This window comes from Schistocerca cancellata, chromosome 8 (assembly GCF_023864275.1).
Source record: "Schistocerca cancellata isolate TAMUIC-IGC-003103 chromosome 8, iqSchCanc2.1, whole genome shotgun sequence".
Taxonomy (NCBI): Eukaryota; Metazoa; Arthropoda; class Insecta; order Orthoptera; family Acrididae; genus Schistocerca; species Schistocerca cancellata.
The window spans coordinates 76,612,386-76,637,860 of NC_064633.1; the positions used below are offsets into that span (position 1 = coordinate 76,612,386).

General features: G+C 45.6%; 1 protein-coding gene across 2 annotated transcripts in view; it reads left to right on the forward strand.

Annotated features, from left to right (window-relative positions):
- LOC126095112 (DNA-directed RNA polymerase III subunit RPC3) overlaps positions 1–25,475 on the forward strand; it is a 116,263-nt gene that overhangs the window by 29,746 nt on the left and 61,042 nt on the right. The window contains exons 4-5 of one of the 2 annotated variants that reach the window (XM_049909821.1): positions 17,682–17,937; positions 18,125–18,336. In XM_049909821.1, coding sequence (XP_049765778.1) covers positions 17,682–17,937; positions 18,125–18,336 — 468 coding nt within the window. Of the gene's footprint in view, positions 1–17,678; positions 17,938–18,124; positions 18,337–25,475 lie in introns of both variants that reach the window. The other variant, XM_049909820.1, reaches the window with a different exon arrangement.

A 25,475-nucleotide genomic window follows, 5' to 3' on the forward strand; every position in this document is an offset into this window, starting at 1 on the left:
CAACTGGATCTGGTGCGATGGACTTCTTTCCATAGCAGTGGCGCAAGAGCACCATATTCCAGTGCTCAAACGCAGTAAAAACCCACTTGATGTGGATAGCTATCGACCCATCAGCCTCACCAACATTGTTTGTAAGCTGCTGGAACGTATGTTGTGTCAGCAGTTGGGTTGTGTCCTGGAGTCACATGGCCTACTGGCTCCATGCCAATCTACATCTACATCTACATTTATACTCCGCAAGCCACCCAACGGTGTGTGGCGGAGGGCACTTAACGTGTCACTGTCGTGACCTCCCTTTTCTGTTCCAGTCGCGTATGGTTCGCGGGAAGAACGACTGTCTGAAAGCCTCCGTGCACGCTTGAATCTCTTTAATTTTACATTCGTGATCTCCTCGGGAGGTATAAGTAGGGGGAAGCAATATATTCGGTACCTCATCCAGAAACGCACCCTCTCGTACCCTGTCGAGCAAGCTACACCGCGATGCAGAGCGCCTCTCTTGCAGAGTCTGCCACTTGAGTTTGCTAAACATCTCCATAACGCTATCACGATTGCCAAATAACCCTGTGACGAAACGCACCACTCTTCTTTGGATCTCCTCTGTCTCCTCAGTCAACCCGATCTGCTACGGATCCCACACTGATGAGCAATACTCAAGTATAGGTCGAACGAGTGTTTTGTAAGCCACCTCCTTTGTTGATGGACTACATTTTCTAAGGACTCTCCCAATGAATCTCAACCTGGCACCCACCTTGTTGTTGTTGTTGTTGTTGTTGTCTTCAGTCCTGAGACTGGTTTGATGCAGCACCCACCTTACCAATGCTTAATTTTATATGATCATTGCACTTCAAATCATTCCGCACGCATACTCCCAGATATTTTACAGAAGTAACTGCTACCATTGTTTGTTCCGCTATCATGTAGTTATACAATAAAGGATCCTTCTCTCTATGTATTCACAATACATTACATTTGTCTAAGTTAAGGGTCAGTCGCCACTCCCTGCACCAAGTGCCTATCTGCTGCAGATCTTCCTGCATTTCACTGCAATTTTCTAATGCTGCAACTTCTCTGTATACTGCAGCATCATCCGCAAAAAGTCGCATGGAACTTCTGACACTATCTACTAGGTCAGTTATATACAGGGTGAAAAGTATATAAACCGACAAACTCTGGGAGGTTGTAGGGGACATCAAAACAAATATTTTTCCCTAATGTCATTTTGTGCACTGTTCAATCTTTCGACCAACTTTGTTGTATGGGAGCGAAAGCTGGGTGGATTCAGGTTACCTTATCAACAAGGTTGAGGTTACGGATATGAAAGTAGCTAGGATGATTGCAGGTACTAGTAGATGGGAACAATGGCAGGAGGGTGTCCACAATGAGGAAATCAAAGAAAAACTGGGAATGAACTCTATAGATGTAGCAGTCAGGGCGAACAGGCTTAGATGGTGGGGTCATGTTACACGCATGGGAGAAGCAAGGTTACCCAAGAGACTCATGGATTCAGCAGTAGAGGGTAGGAGGAGTCGGGGCAGACCGAGGAGAAGGTACCTGGATTCAGTTAAGAATGATTTTGAAGTAATAGGTTTAACATCAGAAGAGGCACCAATGTTAGCACTGAACAGGGGATCATGGAGGAACTGTATAAGGGGGGCTATGTTCCAGACTGAACGCTGAAAGGTGTAATCAGTCTTAAATGATGATGATGATGATGATGATGAGGATCATTAAACTGGTGGAGGCCGTATTACGCTCTTCAGTTGTAGGCAACTGCTGTCCACCAGTGTAGTAGTGCATTGTCTCTGTTTACTAATGGAGCGATGCACCTGGAGTGAGTACACTGATATGGTTGGTGCGTACTACGTAGCGCACCACAACGGACGAGCTACACAGTGGGTTTATCCACAACAATATCCTAATCGCCGTATCCTGCATCATATGACCTTTGCTGCTGTGTACCAATGTCTGCGTGAGACCGGGTCATTTAGCAGATTACCTGGACAGAGATGCCGTCACATGGTAAGAACGCTGCAGTTTGAGGAAGCTGCCTTGCAACGTGTGGAGTGGGAGCCTTCAATCAGCATTCGTAAAATTGCACGTAACATGGGGACGAATCAGACGAATGTAAGAACAGTCCTTTGAGAGCAATTGTTACATCCATTTCACTTACAGTGTGCCCACAACCTGGAACCAGTTGATTATCCACCCAGAGCACAGTATTCGCAGTGGTACCTGGAACAGTGTGAAATGGATCCTACATTTCCATCCTCTGTGTTGTTTACCGATGAAGCAACGTTCAGGCCTGATGGAGTCTTCAGCATGCACAATTCGCATGTTTGGAGTGGGGATAACCCACATGCCACAGTTACTAGTGCTCATCAAGTGCGGTTCTTCGTTCATGTGTGGGTCGGTGTTGCTGGGGACTGTTTAATTGGATCGTATCTGCTACGTAGGCCATTAAATGGCAGGCACTATTACAATTTTCTCACCAGAGCATTGCCAGAATTTCTGGAAGATGTCCCACTCCCTACAAGACAACGCATGTGGTTCCAACATGACGGGGCGCCAGCGCATTTCAGCCATTGTGTGCGTCGATTCCTGGATCGACGGTTCCCAGAAACGTGGATTGGCAGAGGTGGTCCTGTACCATGGCCTGCTCAATCCCCAGATATGTCCCCTCTGGACTTCTTTGTGTGGGGAGAGATGCACAACCTTGTTTCTGCAACTCCTGTTGCATCAGAAGAGGATCTGGTTGCCCGGATAGTAGCAGCAGCAGGAACAATTCAGGATACTCCTGGGGTTTTTGCCCGGAGTCAGACAGAACATGATCCAACGGTGTAACCTTTGTTTACATGTCAGTGGAGGCATTTTTGAAAATCTACTGTAATTGAAACTGGGTTGTGTTAATCTGTTGTCTCTTGGTCAAAAAAAAAAAAAAAAAATGGAAAAATGTTTGTTGATTTAAATGATTTGCCGCCAGAAAAATCTTCCTCTACTGGTTTAAATACTCCTCATAGGAAAAATTGACATTAGGGAAAAATATTTGTTTTGATGTCCCCTACAACCTCCCAGAGTTTGTCGGTTTAAATACTTTTCACCCTGTATATTGTGAAAAGCAATGGTCCCATAACCTTCCCCTGTGGCACGCCAGAGGTTACTTCAACATCTGTAGACGTCTCTCCATTGAGAACAACATGCTGTGTTCTGTTTGCTAAAAAGTCTTCAATCCAGCCACACAGCTGGTCTGATATTCCGTGGGCTCTTACTTTGTTCATCAGGCGACAGGGCGGAACTGTATCGAACGCCTTCCGGAAGTCAAGGAAAATGGCATCTACCTGGGAGCCTGTATCTAATATTTTCTGGGTCTCATGAACAAATGAAGCGAGTTGGGTCTCACACTATCGCTGTTTCCGGAATCCATGTTGATTCCTACAGAGTAGGTTCTGGGTTTCCAGAAATGACGTGATACGCGAGCAAAAAACATGTTCTGAAATTTTACAACAGATCGATGTCAGAGATATAGGTCTATAGTTTTGCGCATCTGCTCAACAACCCTTCTTGAAGACTGGGACTACCTGTGCTCTTTTGCAATCATTTGGAACCTTCCGTTCCTCTAGAGACTTGAGGTACACGGCTTTTAGAAGGGGGACAAGTTCTTTCGTGTACTCTGTGTAGAATCGAATTGGTATCCTGTCAGGTCCAGTGGACTTTCCTCTGTTGAGTGATTCCAGTTGCTTTTCCATTCCTTGGACACTTATTTTGATGTCAGCCATTTTTTCATTTGTGCGAGGATTTAGAGAAAGAACTTCAGTGCGGTCTTCCTCTGTGAAACAGCTTTGGAAAAAGGTGTTTAGTATTTCAGCTTTACGCATGTCATCCTCAATGCAATCATCATCCCGGAGTGTCTGGATATGCTGTTTCGATCCACTTACTGATTTAACGTAAGACCAGAACTTCCTAGGATTTTCTGTCAAGTCGGTACATAGAATTTTATTTTCGAATTCACTGAACGCTTCACACATAGCCCTCCTTATGCTAACTTTGACATTGTTTAGCTTCTGTTTGTCTGAGTGGTTTTGGCTGCGTTTATACTTGCAGTGAAGCTCTTTGCTTTTGCGGTAGTTTCCTAACTTTGTTGTTGAACCACGGTGGGTTTTTCCCATCCTCACAGTTTTAATCGGCACATACCTGTCTAAAACGCATTTTATAATTGCCTTGAACTTTTTCCATAGACACTTAACATTGTCAGTGTCGGAACAGAAATTTTCGTTTTGATCTGTTAGGTAGTCTGAAATCTGCTTTCTATTACTCTTGCTAAACAGATAAACCTTCCTCCCTTTTTTTATATTCCTATTTACTTCCATATTCAGGGATGCTGCAACTGCCTTAAGATCACTGATTCCCTGTTCTGCACTTACAGAGTCGAAAAGTTCGGGTCTGTTTGTTATCAGTAGGTCCAAGATGTTATCTCCACGAGTTGGTTCTCTGTTTAATTGCTCGAGGTAATTTTCGGATAGTGCACTCAGTATAATGTCACTCGATGCTCTGTCCCTACCACCCGTCCTAAAGATCTGAGTGTCCCAGTCTATATCTGGTAAATTGAAATCTCCACCTAAGACTATAACATGCTGAGAAAATTTATGTGAAATGTATTCCAGATTTTCTCTCAGTTGTTCTGCGTATAATGCTGCTGAGTCGGGAGGTCAGTAAAAGGAGCCAATTATTAACCTAGCTCAGTTGTTGAATGTAACCTCCACCCCTAATAATTCACACTACTAACAGCGACAAACACACCACAACCGGTTGCATGCAATCTATCCTTTCTAAATACCATCTGTGCCTTTGTAAAAATTTCAGCAGAATTTATCTCTGGCTTCAGCCAGATTTCCGTACCTATAACGATTTCAGCTTCGGTGCTTTCTATCAGCGCTTGAAGTTCCGGTACTTTACCAACACAGCTTCGACAGTTTACAATCACAATACCAATTGCTGCTTGGTCCCCGCATGTCCTGACTTTGCCCTGCACCCTTTGAGGCTGTTGCCCTTTCTGTACTTGCCCGAGGCCATCTAACCTTTTTATAAAAAAAAAACCCAGTCCGCGCCACACAACCCGAGCTACCCGTGTAGTCGCCTGCTGTGTGTAGTGGGCTCCTGACCTATCCAGCAGAACCCCACCACCCTATGGCACAAGTCGAGGAATCTGCAGCTCACATGGTTGCAGAACCATCTCGGCCCCTGATTCAGACCCTCCACTCGGCTCTGTACCAAAGGTCCGCAGTCAATCCTGTCGACGATGCTGCAGATGGTGATCTCTGCTTTCATCCCAGTAGCGAGACTGGCAGTCTTCACCAAATCAGATAGCTGCCGGAAGCCAGAGAGGATTTCCTCCGATCCATAGCGACACACATAATTGGTGCCGACATGAGCAACCACCTGCAGATGGGTGCACCCTGTACCCTTCATGGCATCCGGAAGGACCCTTTCCATATCTGGAATGACTCCCCCCCCGGTATGCACATGGAGTGCACATTGGTTTTCGTCCCCTCTCTTGCTGTGCTATCCCTAAGGGGGCCACATTACGCGCCTGATGTTGGAGCTCACAACTACCAGTAATCCCACCCTCTGCGACATCCCGGATCTTGCAGACTGAGGGACAACCTCTGGAACAGGACAAGCAGCCATGTCCGGCTGAAGATCAGCATCAGCCGGAGACAGAGCCTAAAACCGGTTCGTCAGACAAACTGGAGAGGCCTTCCGTTCAGCCCTCTGGACTGTCTTTCGCCCCCTGCCACACCTCGAGACGACCTCCCGCTCTACCATGGGTGAGGGGTCAGCCTCAGTGTGGGCAGTATCCCGGGCAGCCACAGCCGTAGTCCGATCGGGGGATGCGTGGGACGAGCTGGCCATCCCTGACAAACCGCCATCTGGACCCCCACAGTGATGCCCATTGGCAACAGCCTCAAGCTGTGTGGCTGAAGCCAACACTGCCTGAAGCTGGGAGCGAAGGGATGCCAACTCAGCCCGCATCTGAACACAGCAGGTCGCAGTCCCTATCCATGCTAAATACTGTTGTGCAAAGAACGTCTGAACTTATCTACAGAGAGCACCACCAATTCGACACAAAATTTAAACAGTTATTAAAATACAAGATTGCCTAGTAAATGCAGTAATGCTGCTACTTGCCCACTGCTGACACACTGCTCGGTGGCAGAAGGAAACTATGCGATTTTACACTATTCAGGTACTAAAGCGTGATGCTCTAAGTCTCAAATACTATAATACGTCCGAAATTTATGAATTAAACATTGCAAGTATCCAAAAACACCCAAAGAAGTTAAGAATTAAACTATGTAACAAATAAGTGAGCTAAGAGTATACGACTTGCTGCTGGTAGCTGCTTATCCAACGGCGGCAGGGAGCACATATCCAGGAGAATGGGATCCTGCAAGGCTCTGTATTGAAGTCTATGACTATTTTTAGTGGCCATTAACGGTGTAGCAGCCACTATAGGGCCGTCTGTCTCACCATCTCTGTATGCGTGTGACGTGCATTTTGTACTGCTCCACCAGTACTGGTGTTGCTGAGCTTCACCTACAGGGACCCATCCACAAGTGCAGTCATGGGCTCTTGTCCACGGCTTCCAGTTTTCGGCTGCTAAGTCGTGTGTTGTGCACTTCTGTCGGCATCGTACCATCCAACTAGAACCAGCACTTGACTATGGGAGTCTGGTTTCTGGTTCTGCAGCGCCCTCAGTGTTGCGTGTACTCAACCCAGTGTACCACTGTGGCTTCCGCCTAGTGACAGGAGCTTTTAGAATGAGTTCTGTGACCAGTATCCTGGTGGAGGCCGGAGCCCCTCCATTGCAGATCTGATGTGCACAACTGCTCACCAGTTACATTACACACATTCATACACCTCCATGGTGTACACCTAGGCCGCAGATTCGTCTGGACCTTTTGCATGACCCTAAGGACTCAGTTACTCCTGCCACTCTCTGCTGTCTTTTCCTCTCGTGTTGGCTTCGTGTATATCCACAGAGGCCACTTTGAACAACATTCCTCGCCTGATGGCTGCAGTGTTTTTACTGCAGAGCTGGTGGCTATATCTCGTGCTCTTGAGCACATCCTTCATACCCTGGTGGTTTCTTCTGTGGTACTGACTCCTTGAGCAGCCTACAAGCCATCGACTAGTGCTACCCTCGGCATCCTTTGGTAGCGTCCATCCAGGAGTCCATCTATGCCCTGCACCAGTCCTGTTGTTCAGTGGTGTTTGTGAGGAAGCCAGGACACGTCGGAATCCCAGGCAACGAACTTGCCGATAGGCTGGCCAAACAGGTTACGTGTAAACCGCTTCTGGAGATGGGCATCTCTGAACCTGACCTGCATTCTGACTTGCGCTGTAGGGTTTCTCGGCTTTGGGAGACAGAATGGCATAACGAGACACACAACAAAATGTGCGTCATTAAGGAGACTATGAATGTGTGGAAGTCTTCCATGCGTGCCTCTTGCAGGGAATCAGTTGTCCTCTGCTGGCTCAGCTTTGGCCGCTCTTGGGCGACCCACCATTACCTCCTGCACCGTGAAAACCCGCATCAGTGTCAGCATAGTGCCCGGTTGACAGTGGCCCGTTTACTGGTGCACTGTCCCACTTTGACTGCCCAACAACGAAATCTTGGGTTACGGGACTCGTTGCTGCTAATTTTATCTGAAAACGCCTCATCGGCTGATTTAGTTTTAGGTTTTATTCGTGAGGGTGGGTTTTATCATTTGATCTAAATTTTAGCGCATGTCCTTTGTCCCTCTGTGTCCTCCACCCTATTGCTTCTACGCTAGGGGGTTTTAATGTGTTGCAGAGTGGCTGGCTTCTCCTTTTTTATTCTCACGGTTAGCCAGCCATGGTAACCAGCTCTGTTGTTTTAATCTCTTCATCCCGTTTCTGTGGTTGCCTTGTCCCCTTTTATCCATTTACATGTTTGTTGCCCTTCATCATTCTTGTGATTTTTCCTTTCGTTCCGTTTTGAGTTGTCAGTCTTGTTTGTTTTATTTTCACACTTGTGGCATTGTTTTATTCAGAACAAAGAACTGATGACCTCATAGGTTGGTCCCTTCCCCCTCTTTTAATCCAACCAACCAATCCATGCTTACAGAATCAGCAGAAATTATAAGCAGTGTTCTTAAAAGTATCATTGACTTGTTTCCTACGAGTGCTGTCACCCTCAGTTTCTAGAACACCGACATATTCAGTTCTGCACATGTAGAGGTACTACGTCAGTGATGAGTGTAACACATGGTGAGGAAATAATAAATAGGGTGGAAACTTCAAAATTCTTAGGAGTCCATATTGATAAGAATTTAAATTGTAAAGAAAAAAAAACCCACATTTTTGGAACTCCTAAAACAACTTACTTCAGCCACATTTGAGCTTAGAATCATTACTAATCTTCGGAGAGAGAAGTCAGTAAGTTGATATATTTTGCATATTTTCATTCAGTTATGTCATATGGAGTAATGTTGTGGGGTAACTCATCTTTAAGAAAGGAAGTCTTCATTGCACAAAAGCATGCTGTGAGAATAATATGTGGTGCTCACTCATTACAATCTTGTAGATGTCTGTTTAAGGAATTAGACATTCTGACTCCTGCTTCGCTTTTTTGTAAATAATTCACTACAGTTGAAGGGGAACAATGAGGTACATAATTACAATACCAGAAGGGAAAATGAGACTCATTACTCCACATTGAAGTCATCTTTAGCACAGAAAATGGTGCACAATGCTGCAACAAAAAAGTTTGATTATTTACACAGTTATACAAAATGTCTGAGAAACAATAGGGTAAAATTTGATAACAACTTCTTCTATTCTGTAGAATAATTTCTATTATTGTAATGTGTGAAAGGTGGTGGGCAGAAATTATTAACTCACATCTGTATATCTTTTTTTGTTAAAAAAATTAGAAATCTTCAGAATGTAACCATGTGTACAAATTAATTTGTAATATCAATGTATAATGACTCATTCCACATCAGTACGATCTATCATGCAAAATGATCCAAGGGACATGTTACTAACTACCTACTTAACTGTGGAACTTGAAGAACATCTGTTACTTCTGTTTTTCTCTCTCTGCTATCAGCCAGTCCATTAATAGGTGACACCTGTTCCTCCATTGGATAAATTTTCATCATTTGCCACTACCATTTGTGAAGCTAACATTGATTTACATGAATTCATTTCACATGTTAGTTTTATGGGTGCTGAAGCACCAGTTAATATAGCAGTCATCATTTATGAAACAATGGAAATTCTAGGTAGGAATATCAACAATGTAGGAAAAGACAGGTTGCTACTTACTATGAAGAAGACACATTAAGTTGCAGACACACACAACGAAGACACTTACATAACACTTTTGGCCACAGCCTCCATCAGCAAAAGAGACACACACCATTCATACACACAAGCAAGCACACTTTGTGCACACATGACTGCTAACTTCAGCATTCCAGACCGAGGTGCTAGAGTTGGTGGTTATGTGTGCATGAGGTACGCTTGTTGTGTGTATGAACGGCGTGTATCTCTTTTGCTAATGAAGGCTGTGGCTGAACGCTGTGTGTGTGTGTGTGTGTGTGTGTGTGTGTGTGTGTGTGTGTGTGTGTGTGTCTTTTCATTGTGCCTGCCTTCAATTTCAAGTGTCTCATTTATGTTAAGTAGCAATCTGTCTTTCCCTAGTGTTGATACTCGTTATTTATGGTTTTATATGGTGTGCTGAGGAATGTCTTGTAATTGGAAGTCCCTTCTGATGACTCATTACTTCCTTTAGTTTTGCTGCCATAGTTTCTTGCAATGTGACCATTACAGTTACAACATCCCAGTCCCTTAGGGAAAATCTGCAGAAAGTTTCTACTATCTCTCTTCTTCACTTGAAGAGCTGCATCATTCATAGTGGCAATACTTTTCGCACTTCACTTTCTCCGATAATTGAGTTTTAATAGTATCTCCAGTTATTGATATATTGGAATTATTTAGGCCCGTAATCATTGGTTTGTAGTCATCTAGTACCCTTATCAATAAAATTCATCCTACCCACTTATCTTTCACTTCAAAATTCAAATTGTTTGACTGATTAGAAGCAGAATTTATTTTGCAGTTGTATTCTTCTATTAATGTACTGTTCTCGAATGTAGTCAGCAAACCGATTCTTCTGTAAAGTTTTGAGTATTATATACTTGTTTTAATTCGTCCCTGCCCCCCAGGGGGTCCACAACTCTTTTGCGGATACGTGCGTAGCGAGCACGGGACCCCGAGCTAATGTGGCCTTCCTTCCTTTCCGGGCTGCATACCTTCCCTTTCCGCATCCTTCCCCATCCCTATCTTCGCCCCTCCTCCCCTCACATCTGGCTCTTTCCTTCCCTTTCTCCCCATCTGGGAGTATGGTTTGTGACTACGTCCGGAGACGGACGCTCGTAAATGTAACGCATTCTTCGCCTTCCTTGCTTGTATGTCTTCTTCCTTCCTTTGTCCTTCTCTTTTCCTTACCTCTTCTCTTTACCCTTTTCTCCACTGCGGCGTTTGAGACCTCTCTTCTTTCCTTTCCCTTTCTCTTTCTTCCTCCCTGTGCGTGTCTGAAGGCCGACCCGCGCCTTTTTGTGCGTAGCCAGTGACGGGGTAACGCGTAATTACCCGCCCCGGGTAGACAGGTAGGACACGTACATACCCCCTGGTAACGGCCAGGCCCAGGGAGGGGTGATTACCCGAGCCGATACCTTCTGAAAGTGCCGATTGGTCCTTCCGTCTGTTTGTCGGGAGGTGTGACCTGAGGTGTGAACAATCACCTATGGCGGGAGTGTCCTCAGAGAGGGCCCCCACAAGGGAGGAGCGCGCCATTGGAGACACCGGTAATCATGGGGGATTCTTCCGCAATGGTTTCCTCACCTTCCACTATGTCTGCTCACAAGCGTAAGTTTACTGAGTCTCAGCCACAGACGGTTCTTCCATCGTTGCCACAGATCCTTGTTAATTTCTCGGTCTGACGACGGTCACGACTTCTCCACGGTCAACCCTTTCATTATTCAGAAAGGTGTCGACGCAATTGCAGGTCCTGTAAAGTCTTGTTCCAGATTACGGAATGGCACCTTGTTGTTAGAAACAGTCAGTGCCCTCCAGGCACAAAAATTGCTGCCTACTTCACTGCTCCACACCTTCCCTGTCCGGGTTGTAGCGCACCACACTTTAAATTCCTCGCGTGGAGTCGTTTATACACGCTCCCTCGATGGATTGTCTGACGAAGAAATTCAGCACTACCTGTCTGACCAGGACGTAACGGCTGTACATAGAGTTATGAAAAGGGTTGACACGAACATTATTCCAACCCGCACTGTCTTCTTGACATTTGACAAAGTTCAACTTCCATCGAAAATCAAAGCGGGCTATGAGATAATTTCCGTTCGCCCTTACGTCCCAAACCCTACGCGTTGCTATCGGTGTCAGCGGTTCAATCACACCAGCCAGTCCTGTTCCAATCCGGCCAAATGTGTTACGTGTGGCAAGGATGCCCATGAGGGTGCTTGTCCACCTCCATCCCCTCGCTGCATCAACTGTATGGGTGACCACGCTGCTTCCTCTCGAGATTGCCCCGTTTTTAAGGACGAAAAGCTCATCCAGGAAATAAGAGTGAAGGAAAAGGTGTCGACCTTTGCTGCTCGAAAATTATTCGCCAGTCGACAGCCCACCGTGCCTCAGACAGGAAAATACAGCACTGTCCTAGCTTCTCCTCGGCCAACAAAGGAGGCGGCCACGCAGACTTGCGACCTCACCTTTAGTGCCACGGTCGTCAGATCGGCCAGCGCAAAGATCGCCCGTTCAACCTCACCACTTTCGCCTGCCCACTCTATGGCTCACCCTTCATCGGGTTCTGCTAAATCTCGAGCCCAAAAGTCAGACACCAAGACTTCGAAAAAAGAGCATACTCGTGAAGAATTTTTACGTACCCCAACTTCACAACCATCGGTTCCTCCTTCATCTAAACATCATAATTCCAAGAAGGCTACAAAGAAACCCAGTTCATCTCCTTCTCCGCCAAGGCGTGTCCCATCTACAGCACCACCTGGCGGAAATCGCCCTCGGCCATCTTCTGTGTCGCCGAGGCGCACTGCTGGCGGCCGATCAACCGGGCGATCGCTGGTGGCAGGAGCTGCTCCTGAACAACCTATGGATCAGGATCTTCTGCCTTCGGCTGAATGCCATTCCAAGCTGTCGGTTGCAAGCTCTGAGCAGTCGTTGAGTTGACAGCAACCTTGCTCACATTCCTCCATTTTCTGTTCACCCTATGTCCATTATCCACTGGAATATCCGCGGCATTCGAGCCAATCGGTATGAATTGTCGATCCTCTTACGATCCTACTCGCCGGTCATCTTCTGTCTTCAGGAAACAAAGCTGCGTCCCCATGACCGCTTTGTTCTCCCCCATTTTCAGTCCGTCCGATATGATCTCCCCTCTGTTGAAGGCACTCCAGCCCATGGAGGACTTATGATTCTTCTCCATGATACTCTCCATTATCACCCAATCCCCTTAAACACTTCCTTCCAAGCTGTCGCCGGCCGTCTTTCCCTTTCTGGATACACATTCTCTCTTTGTACTGTATACATTCCATCATCCACACCAATGGCACGAGCTGATCTCCTTCATCTTCTTGGTCAGCTTCCATCCCCCTATTTGCTGGTTGGGGACTTCAATGCCCACCACCCGCTTTGGGGATCTCCACATCCTTGTCCACGTGGCTCACTCTTGCTAGACGTCTTCCACCAAGCGGATCTAGTTTGCCTCAACACTGGGGTCCCGACATTTCTGTCTGCCTCCACGACAAATTTATCTCATTTGGACCTTGCGGTCGGTACTGTTCCGCTAGCTCGGCGCTTCGAACGGTTCACCCTTGATGATACACACTTGAGTGACCACTTTCCATGTGTCCTCAGACTGCAGCCTCAACTGCCATATATGCGCCCGAGACGCTGGAAGTCTGCCCAGGCCGACTGGACACTTTTTTCATCTCTAGCGACATTCGATGACCGTCACTTTCCCAGCGTCGACGATGCGGTCACACACATTACCGACGTTATTCTTACAGCTGCGGAACGTTCAATAGCACGCACCTCCGAATTGCCCCGGCGCCCCCCAATTCCTTGGTGGAACGAGGCATGCCATGACGCAATACGTGAGCGGCGACGTGCTCTCCGCGTTTTCCGCCACCATCCTACTTTGGCCAACTGTATCCGCTATAAGCAGTTCAGAGCGCGATGCCGTCATGTCATCCGCGATAGCAAGAAGGCAAGCTGGAAATTCTTTATTAGCTCATTTAACACCTTCACTCCCTCCTCGGAAGTTTGGAGTCGGCTTCGACGGTTCTCAGGTGCGCCTAGTTTCTCCTCGGTCTCTGGGCTCACTGTCGCGCATGATACATTAGTGGACCCCGTCGCAATTTCTAACGCCTCGGGTCAGCACTTTGCTGAGATTTCGAGCTCTTCAAATTACCCGCCAGCGTTTCTCCCGAAGAAACGTGCAGCGGAAGTGCGACCTCTTGCTTTCTCCTCTCAAAATCGCGAAAGCTACAATACTGTTTTCTCCATGCAGGAACTCCAACATGCACTCTCTTCTTCCCGCTCCTCCGCCCCAGGACCGGATGGTATCCACGTCCAAATGTTGCTGCATTTATCAACCCATAGTCTGCGTTACCTCCTTCGCCTTTATAATCGAATTTGGACCGACAGTACCTTTCCCAGACGATGGCGGGAAGCTATCGTCATTCCTCTTCCGAAACCTGGAAAGGACAAACATCTCCCCTCTAGCTATCGCCCCATTTCTCTCACGAGTAGTGTCTGCAAGGTTTTGGAGCGTATGGTGAATTACCGTTTAGCTTGGTGGCTGGAATCCCGCAGTCTTTTAACACCTGCCCAATGTGGATTCCGAAAGCATCGTTCTGCAGTTGACCATCTTGTTGCTCTCTCCACTTATATCATGAATAATTTTCTCCGGAAACGCCAAACAGTAGCAATATTTTTTGATCTGGAGAGAGCATACGATACCTGTTGGAGGACAGGTATCCTCCGCACACTGTTCTCTTGGGGCTTTCGAGGTCGGCTGCACCTTTTTCTTCGCGAATTTGTGGCAGAGCGCACATTTAGGGTGCGGGTGAACACTACTCTCTCCTGTACTTTCTCCCAAGAAAACGAGGTACCCCAGGGCTCCGTGCTGAGTGTTGTACTGTTTGCCATTGCCATCAATCCAATTATGGATTGTCTCCTTCCTGATGTCTCGGGCTCCCTCTTTGTGGACGATTTTGCGATCTACTACAACTCTCAACGGACCAGCCTTCTTGAACGACGTCTTCAAGGATGTCTCGATCGCCTCCGCTCTTGGAGCATCGACACCGGCTTCCGTTTTTCTCCCAGTAAGACCGTTTGTGTTAATTTTTGGCGACGTAAGGAGTTTCTTCCGCCCTTCTTACATCTAGGTCCTGTCATCCTTCCGTTTTCAGACGTCGCTAAATTCTTGGGTCTTATGTTTGACAGAAAACTGTGCTGGTCCTCCCACGTTTCCTATCTTTCGGCTCAGTGTCTGCGATCCCACAACACCCTCCGTGTCCTGAATGGTACCTTCTGGGGAGCGGACCGAGTGGTCCTTCTCCGCCTCTGTCGCGCCTTAGTGCGCTCGAAATTGGACTATGGAAGCATAGTCTACTCCTCTGCTCGGCCGTCTATTCTTTGGCGTCTTGACTCTATCCACCACCGTGGATTACGTTTAGTGTCTGGAGCTTTTTACACCAGCCCTGTGGAAAGCCTTTATGCTGAGACTGCTGAACCTCCGCTGTCCAATCGGCGAGCAGTCCTTCTGAGTTGTTATGCAAGCCATCTGTCTTCCATGCCTGCTAATCCAGCCCATGACATTTTTTTCGACACCACCTTTGATGTAGGGTATGCAGGCCGCCCCTCCTCCCTACTACCACCGGGAGTCCGCTTTCGTCAACTGCTCCATTCTCTTTCCTTTCGCTTTCCTAAAACCTTCTTGAAAACTTGGGGTACAGCACCGCCTTGGCTCCGTCCCCGGATCTGCCTGCTCCGAGACCTTTGTCGATTTCCCAAGGATGGTACCCCTTCACTTGTTTATCGTCGGGCATTTTCTGCTCTATGTGCACAAATGACGGAAGCCACATTTATTTACACCGATGGCTCGAAAACATCGTTAGGTGTAGGGAGTGCCTATGTTGTTGGCGACACCCCAAATCACTTTCGGCTTCCCGACCAGTGTTCGGTCTATACTGCGGAGCTTTACGCTGTTCTCCAGGCTGTCCACTACATCCGCCGCCATCGGCGGATACAGTACGTTATCTGCTCAGATTCTCTCAGCTCTCTCCTCAGTCTCAAAGCTCTTTACCCTGTGCACCCTCTGGTCCACCGGATTCAGGACTGTCTGCGCTTGCTCCACCTGGGGGGCGTCTCGGTGGCGTTCCTCTGGCTCCCGGGACACGTTGGTATCTGCGGAAGTGAGGCGGCCGATATTGCAGCCAAGGCTGCAGTCTCTCTTCTTCGGCCAGCTATTCAATCAATTCCCTTCGCCGATCTACGGAGCGTTTTATGTCGTCGTGTTGTTCATTTATGGCACGCGCATTGGTCGACACTTCCCCATAATAAATTGCGGGATGTGAAAACTCTTCCTTGTGCTTGGACCTCTTCCTCCCGAACGCGTCGTCGGGAGGAGGTAATTTTAACTAGACTCCGTATAGGGCACTGTCTTTTTAGCCATCGACATCTTTTAAGCGGCGATCCTCCCCCAGTCTGTCCCCACTGCTCTCAGCTGTGGACGGTAAGACACCTTTTAATTGAGTGCCCCTATTTTAATCCGTTACGCGCCCATCTACAGCTGTCGCCTGATATATCGTCAGTTTTAGTAGATGACACGCGCTCGGCCGATCGCGTTCTCGAGTTCATTAGTGCCAGTGAAATGACGTCAGTCATTTGAAGTTTTTTTTGGGACAACCAACCCCTTTCTGTAGTGGATTTTAAGCTTTCCTTCTGCTTTTAGTCTCTCCAATTTTATGACTTTCGTTCCCATTGCTGCTGGTTTCCGTTTTCGGTTTTTTACTGTTTTTTAAGTCAGACCGGGCGCTAATGACCATAGCAGTTTTGCGCCCTAAAACCAAAACAAAACAAAACAAAATTTGTCCCTGGTTTTTTAGTTGTTGTGTTTTGGATCAACTGACAATATTACTTTTGCTTGTACATCACACACTTTTGCCTCGTCCTGTAGTTCACGTGAGACATATTTCGATAGCTTTTAATGTAAATAGATAAGTTTTCATTGCAAATTGTCAGGTATTCCTTTCAGTGTTCCTATAAATGGTAATGAATTTTATTCCATAATTTCAGGTTCAAATAGAGCAATAATTTAGTTACATTATTATTGTTGTTGTTGTTGTTGTTTCATTGTTTTTAGCCAACTTTGTTGGACCTGTAAGCTGTTGGTTTTACTGTAATTTTCAGTAAAGTGATCATGATGTGGAGTAACGTACAAGCAGCTTTTTTTACACTAATGCACTCACATGGTATACAGAACATATTTATTTGAAAGAAGAATAAAGATTGTTCCTAGAATTATGGCAGAGAACGTATATATCAGCAGATGCATAGATTCTCATTTACAACGAAAACAACACTGAAAGCTCTTTATTATCTTGTGTTTGGTTTTTCTTGTCCTTGCTATTAACATTGGCTCTAATTTTATTTCATGTGTTGAAGGCATTTATTTTAGCTAAATATTAATCAGTTTTGATGGCAGTACTTTTTACGTGTATGGGTAATATGAATAAAGTGACAAGCTACAGTGAATCAAAGTATAAATCGATGCATTCTGTTTATTTATGCTGCAATGAGGCTAGTGCAGCATACAGCAGGTATGACCCATTAATGTAATTAATTTTCTTATTTGGAACTGACCTGAGATTAGCGTTAAAATCATTCATTGACTTTAGGCTTCTTTCTTAATTGTTTGAAGTTCATATATGAAGTTTCAGTACATCTTGAAGTATTGGAACTTAACCAAACCACTTCCAATTTTAAGAACTTTCTGCCCTGGACGGACAAAATTGTATTTCCAAATAACATTTAGGCATAAGGGGTAAACTGGAATAATCATAATATGCTGTAAAAGTTTTCTGTCTAATATTCATGCTCAGTCCAAATTGCATAAAACTCTTTTGCAAGTAGCGAAATTGTGCCACTTTCATGACCACCTGTCATTTAAGATGGTTTTAATTTCTCTGTTTGGTAACATGAGCAGTTCTGAATGTTAGTGATGGTATCATTGTCATCTTCATTATTCATTCATTATCGACAGAATCATTTCAATATCCTTCCTCACAGAGATGAAAGAGCGTATAGTTCAGGGGGGACACAAAGTGAGACTAGAACTGTATGCTTGCTTGATACCATTGAGGGATTTACTCATTTGCTCTTTGTAACCAAAAATCAGTATTTCCTACAATTTAATTATGTTCCTGCAAGTCAGAATCTCAGTTTTCTTCACAATGAATACACTCGCCCATACAACAATGTTGTAGTAATTATCTAATCAGGTTAATAAACGTTAATGTTCCAAAATGTGACAATACTAATTTTTTTCCTTGCAGCAGGTGATGGCAACTTAAATCTGGTTACACTGCGTGACAAATTTTTCCTTCTCATAAGTAAACAATTCCTGATGAGATGCCCATCTGTTTCGGAGGAAGCAGATATCCCTGCCCTAAAAGTAAAGGAACGAGAATTATATCTGCCTCCAGAACTAAATATGAAGGCGCTGAGTAACATGGAAAAGCAAATACAAGATAAACCAGGAGATGATGGCATCTATTGGAGGGTAAATTATGATAGGTTTCATCAAGAATTCAGGTTAGTAGTATGAGAGGGTGTGCACTGTGTGTGTGTGTGTGTGTGTGTGTGTGTGTGTGTGTGTGTGTGTGTGTGTGTGTGTGTGTGTGTTTTTAAAGTGGAATTTACTTTATTCTAATATCATGCAAGTGCACTACATGCTCATTGTGTGATGCGAAATTTTGCAGATAGTTTGAAATGTCAACAGGGACCAGGTGATGGTTGCTGCCATAGGTCGCCGATTAGATGAGAATGCTGCAGAACTGATGAAGCATCTCTTAAATCAGATGTACTTGCGCACAGAGCCGTGGGCTGCAACATCAAACCCTATTCCATACACAGAATTGAAAGAAGCCATAAGAAAGTCAAATACACATCCTCAGTTGCAACAGTATCTTGACCAATATCTGAAGATGTTAGGTATGATTCAATGTCTTCACATATGTTTCTGTGCACTGTGCAAATGCGCGCGCGCATGCAGACAGACACACACACACACACACACACACACACACACACACACACACTCTAACTTAAAATACTTACACCTTAATATTTTGGTAATTTTAAAAGAAATTGTGTATGAGATTGAGGAGAGTAAATACACAGAAGCTGAAAGAAAATCGTTCATGATTATCTGGTTGTGTCTGGAAGAGTAGTAGTGGGGGAGGGGACGGGGATAAAGGAAGAGGGAGATAAGGTAAAATACGATTGGAGTAATCATGAAACAAACATGCCCAGTAGGAGAGGGATGGGATCTGTTTCCCTGCTGGGTTTTGAGAATATACAAAGGAAAGGTAGGAAAAAAAAATTGTGAAAACACACCGCACCTTGGAACTGGCTTCATAATAGACAAAACTATTTTTGACTCAATTTTCAGCTTTGAATCCCAATCTGAAATACTCTCCACACTTACCTTCAAATCTGCTAACAAAATATACACAGTCGTGAATGCACATGGCCCCCCCATAAATGGAGACAGTAGAAAGGCAGAGAAAATGTGGAATGTTTTTGGGACCAAGTCATCAGTGCTGTTCGGAAAAGTCCAGAAAAACTCAATGTCCTACTTAAATACCGAACTAGGGAAGGAGTAGAAATACAGAAAAATTGTTGGAAATGTCCCATCACATAACAGACCTAATCAAAATGGCTTCAGGCTGATAGAATTACACCAAGCACACAACATGATCCTGAAATCTACAGTCTTTAAGAAGCTATCTGGAAAACTACAAACATGGGCCTCATCAAACCCCCAACTAAGTGAACTCCAACTCAATCATGTGGCAGTGAAACTGAAGTTCCATTAAGAAATACAAAATGTCAGAGTCCGCAGAGGAAGCAACCCAGATTCTGATTCCCCTCACCACTCTTTGGCGAGTTTGTGCTTGGCTACCACAGGGCCCCGGCCTTTGCAGCATCTTCCCCCCCCCCCCCCCCCCCCTCCCCTGTGTGGCATGTCTATCCTCTTGCTATTCTTTTTCCTCTCCCTTGGGAAACATGTCTGGGATATTTTTGGGACTGTGTTCTGCATTTTCAGTAGCCTGACATCAGAACAGTCCCTTTACCATTTTTTCATTCTTGATTTCTTTCTTCATTCCCCATCCCCTATCCCTCCCCGGCTTCAGTATTTGAGGTTCCTCTTTCCCTTCTTCCTCTCTTTGCACTCCTGAAGGCCGGCTTATGTGTCTGATGCATAACAGTTGTCTGGTAACGTGTAATTCCCACCTCGTATTGACAAGTATGGTTTGCACACGTACCCCCTGGAATAGGCCAGGCCCAGGGAGGAGTAATTGCTGAGCTACTACCTTCCCAAATTGCCAGTTGGTCCCTCTGTCAAGTGTTTGGTAGGTGTGACCTGAGGTGCAATCACTCACCTAAGACGGGTGGGCCCCCGCTCTGAGGGGCTCCACCAGTTGGAAGGAGTGTGCCATCAGAGACACAGGCAATCGTGGGAGATTTTCTCACAATAAGCCAAACATCATCTTCTCAGTCAACATCTACTAAACATACACAGAACGAGACTAGTGTTTCAAAGACCCTTCCAGCTGCGCCTCAGTTCCTCGTGGTTTCACGTACTGAAGACAGTCAGTCCTTTGCTATGTTTAACCCATTCATTATTCAGAAAGGTGTTGATGCAGTTGCCAGCCCTGTGAAATCCTCCTCTCGCAGTGGCAATGGCACTTCACTTTTTGAGACTATTTGCGGTTCTCAGGCCCAACAACTGCTTACAGCTTCGCTCCTCCACAGCTATCCTATTCATGTCAGGGCCCATCGAACATTGAATTCTTCACATGGTGTTGCTTACTTAGGCTGTTGGTGGTCTGACCCACTCTGATCAGGGTGTCAGCAGTTCATTGGAGGATGAAAAAGGTAGGTGCATCCTTAGCACACACAAGCGTCCTTTTTCTGACGTTTTATAGAGCAGTGCTTACATAGGAGGTCAGTGCAAGCTATGAAGTTATCACAGTGCTACCGTACATACCGAACCCGATGTGCTGCTACCATTGTCATCATTACAACCTATCTCGATGAGCGGGCTGTCTAGGAGATCCGGGTGAAGAAAAGAGTACATTACTCTGTTGCTCAAAAGTTGTTGGCTAGTTGGAAAAACTGCATTTTACCATCTGGCACTTACAGCACTTTTCTTGCTACATCCCGCTCCACAAAGTACTTAGCCATGCAGACATGTGATCTCAAATTCAGCAACGTGGTTGTGAAATCAACCAGTGTCACAGCAGCATTCTCTTCTCCTTGTCCTCCTCATCCTCCAGCTGTGCAACAGTCAACCAAATTTTCGCTCACATGGCGAAATCACCTGCTGCACACCCGGCAGGCCAGAAAGAATGGAAGAAATACTCCTGCAAAGACTTCTTACATCCCTCCAACCAACAGACATCTTAATCGTCATTTGACAACCACAAAGGCTCCAAGAAATCGAACAAAGACAAACAGTCGTCTCCTTCCCCCCTCAGAGACCCTCTTCAATGGTGCTACCCTCACCCAGCCAATTTCAGTATTGCCAGTGCACACTGCCATCTGTTTTCCTGCCCTGGACTCAGCAGACTGGTCGAGGATGAATGCCACCTTTGTAGATGTCACGGAGCAGAATCCTCCAGCACCTTCGTCTTGTAGTAGAGAGTCTTCAAAGGCTGGCACTCGGCAGACACCGAGGTGACACCTCTTCCTTTTTACCCTCCTCCCCTTTCCTCGTCATGACTCTCCTCCAATAGATTGTTTGTAGCATTAGATCCAATAATGTGGAATTACGCCTGCTCTTGGAATCAAAGCGTCCACTTGTTCTCTGGCTCCAGGAAACAAAATTGTGTCGTCGTGACCGCAGTCACATTTCTCACATTTTTCAGCTCCACTTTGACCTTCCCCCTGAGGATGTCATTCCATCTCATGGGGGAGTCAGGCTGCGCGTCCAGCATGACATTCATAGTCAGACCATCTTCCAGAACACCTGGCTGCAGGCTGTTGTAATATGCATTTTCCTTCTTCAGTTCACCTTTTGCCCTTATACCGTTTACATCCCTCCCTCATTCGGTGTCACCAGGGAAGACTTCCTCACCCCTTTTTCCTGCCTGGTGGCTTGAATGCGCACTGTCTCCTCCTTGAACCTGTGCAAGAGGTGCCCTCTGGGCTGTCTGTATCAATCAACTCAACCTCATATGCCTTAACACTGGAGCAGCCATGTTCCTTTCAGACACCACGCGCATGTATTTCCATTTGGACCTCTCATTCTGCACTGTCTTGCTTGACCGTTGTCTCGAGTGGTCTATTCTCTCTGACACACACTAGAGCAACTATTTCCATGTGCTATCCATTTGCTGACTCCTACCCCACCTACGTGCAAATCCAAATGGCAGCTTCCTAAGGCCGACTGGAGGCTTTACTCCTTCCTGGTGAACTTTGACGAACAACTTGTCCCCAGTTGTAATGCCCAGGTAGAATACCTCACCAATGTTACTCTTTCTGCAGCAGGCCATTCCACTCCTCGCACTTCATCTTAACTGTGCTGTGCCCCAGTCACTTGGTGGACTGAGACATGCCACAGCGCAATTAGTGTGCGGAGACGTTCTCTCTTCATTTTTAACCGTCATGTTACGATGACCAATTTTATTTGTTATAAACAGTTGTGTGCACCATGTCATCGCATTCTTCAGGATAGCAGAAAAGCTGTATGTATTTCATTTACTAGTTCTTTAACAGTTCCTCTCCCTCTCCATCATCTAGGCCAATGTCTGATGGCTCTCTGGGACCAATATCCATTCCCCAGTTTTCACCCTGACAATAGCAGGCGACATCATTGTGGACCCTATTGCTATCTCGAACACCTTGGACCACTATTTTGCAGAGGTTTTTTGCTGCATCCACTACCACCTTGCCTTCCACCATCAGAAACGAATGGAGGAGGCTCACACAATACCCTTATCTTCTCTGAATCATGAGTGCTACAGTACCGCTTTTACTATGAGGGAGATAGATCATGATCTCACTTCATCCCGATCCTCCACCCAGGGCTTGGACCATGTTCACATTCAAATGTTACAGCACCTATCTCTTGCTGGCAAGCACTGTCTCCTTCATACGTACAACCACATGTGGCCAGATGGCATGTTTCCCAGATGCTGGTGTGAAGCCGCTGTTGTACCCATGCCTAAGCCCGGTAGGGGCAAATACCTTCCTTGTAGCCACAGCCTAATTTCTCTCACCAGTTGTGTTTGCAATGTGATGAAACATGCGATTCATGCCCGGCTGGTATGGTGACTTGAGTCTCGCAATGTACTAACCAGTGCACATTGTGGATATTGAGTGTGCTGGTGTGTGTCAGGGTTGTGTTCTGAGCATCGTCTTCTTTGCAATTACCTTTAACACTATTGTGGCCTGTCTTCCATCAGGCATCTCCAGCTTCCTTTTTATTGACAATTTTGCTTTCTATTGCATTTCTCCATGGACTTCCTTCCTTGAGCGGCATCTTCAGCGATGTCTTGATTATCTTTACTGGTGGAGCAGTGACAATGGCTTCTGCTTTTTCACTGACAAAACTGTTTGTATGAATTTCTGGTGGTCCTAACATCTTGACCCTGTTGCTTGAACCTACGAAATTCTGGGGCTTGTAACGTACCCTCTCTGTTATTGTGATTGTTGTTTTGTGCTATTGTAGTTGTAGAAATCTGAAATGATTGTAGCGGTTTGCTTAGTCTGCCGTACTTCGGAATTTTTAGCACTAAATGGAAACTGAAACTTGCATAATAAATACTTCGCGTGAAGTGCGATTTGCAGCATAAACAAAATTTAATTGCAGTGATGCAATCCACTGAATATTAACAGAAAAGCTTTAGAACAATGCGCACGACTGACTAGACACGTTCAGAGGGTACATACATTCGCGTGCGAGTGGTTGCGATCTGATGAGAACGATGTATCTTAATTTTTTTTTTTCGTAAAATAATTACGTCGTAACACCCTCGGAGATTGCGAACGTACAATCAGGGTAGAGGCACGTACATTCTATTATTCCCCGTGGTCTGGGTAAAAGAATTGCAATTATTTAAATTTAAGAATATTTCTTTTTCTATCAGACTCCTATTTTTATACAAAATGGAAGATTGCAGGTTCTGAATGTCTTGGCATAAACGCATCAGAATTAATCTCAGCAGTCATCAAAGGAAAGTAGTGAGCACAATCACGTACCTCTATTGTTGAGCAGCGCCGTCGTAAAGATCGTCGCCTCCATCTAAAATTCGCCTTCTCGAATTAACAGAATAATTTGTACTCCATTGGTATGGAATTTAGGCTTGATCTTGACAGAAATTATAAAACACATTTTTCATCATTTAACACACACATAGACACGAAATTATACAGTATGTCTTTACACCAGCACATCAGAACAAAAAGTAGTTAATACTAGAAGTAATAAAAGAATCTCGAAATTAGTCCTTTGTCTATCAAGGATAAAACAGTTCTTCAGAGTATTCCTCTGGTATGACAGTTGAACAAATTTTCTTCTTGTATCTTTGAGATTAAATTACAACATTTTTTAGTTCCTTTTGAGGCTCATACTTGATTGGAAACTTTTTTGGTCGTCCCACGCATCTTACTTGGCCGACGGCTGTACCCAGTCCCTCAGTGTTGTGTATGTCCTCAGCAGTACTTCATGAAAAATGAACATTTGTAACACTCCCTTGTTTGTTCGATACTAGACTATGGGTATTTCATTGATGCACCTGCGCGTGCATCCCTCTTAGGCCATCTCAATACAATCCGCCATTGTGGCATTCCTTTGGCCACTGGTGCATTTTACACTAGCATGGGTGACCGTGTGTATGCAGAAGCTGCTGAACTACCGCTGTCATACTGATGTTATGTTCTCCCCAGTGGATACACATGCCGTTTGCCTGCTGTGCCTCGCCACCCGTCCCATGCCTCTTCTTCGATGACTCCTTTGACTGCCAGTATGGGGAGCATCCCTCTTCTCTGTTACCTCTTGGAGTTTGCTTTTGGCTATTGCTCCAGCAGCTTAACTTCATGCTACCTGCCACTTTCCCGGTGATTGTGAACCCTCCACCACCTCGGGCTTGTCCGGTGGCCCGTTTTCACCTTGGACTTCATTCGCTTCCTGAGGACACTACTCCTGACTTCCTGTATCATTGTATGTTTCTCGACCTTTGCACAGAACTTCACAACAATATCTTTGTGTGTACTGATGGCTGCCTGACTGACTGTGGTGTCGGGCGTTCCTTCGTTATTGGTACTGATGATTTTCGGTCTCAGCTTCTGGAACACTGCTCAGTATTTACAGCAGAGCTTTTTGCCCTGTATCAGACCACACAGTACATCTGGCAACGCAGGCTTTTCAGTTCTGTCATTTGCTCAGACATTCTTAGTGCCCTTCGAGCCTCTGTGGGCTGTACACCATCCCTCCCTTGGTGCAATGGGTCTAGGAAAGCTGTCACTTGCTCACTCTCAATGGAGCCACTGTGATGTTTTGTGGGTCCCTGGTCACATCAGTCTAACGGGAAACGAGGCCACTGACGCAACTGCCAAGGTCTTACTTCGGCCCGCTAGTCCTTCCATCCCATCTGATGATCTCTGTGTTGCCGTCTGTCAGCAGGTGGTGTCACTTTGGCATCACCACTGGTCTTCCCTTCATGGGAACAAGCGCCACAGAATGAACCTTTGAGCAGGCGCCCTGTTTTTTATAACACAAGCAGGCACGCGGCGCACTTTGTACACATGTATAGAATAGCTGTCTTTATGTTGCCAAGGTAAACATGTATGTTCAAATTCACAGTTGAATTGTAGTTTATGTAAACAACAAGAAAATAAACTCGCATAATATGAGTTATACCACTGTTTTATTAAACAATAATGAAATAAATTTTCACTATAACACTCTGTTGCCAAGAACAGGTGTTACGGAGACAGTAATGACCCACTCGAAGCATTAAGCAGACGCCAGCCAGCCGCTTATTAGAACACTAATTATCTCGTAGACAACTACCTCAGTATGGGATTATGTTGCTAGTTTATAATCGGGGTAATTTTTTTTG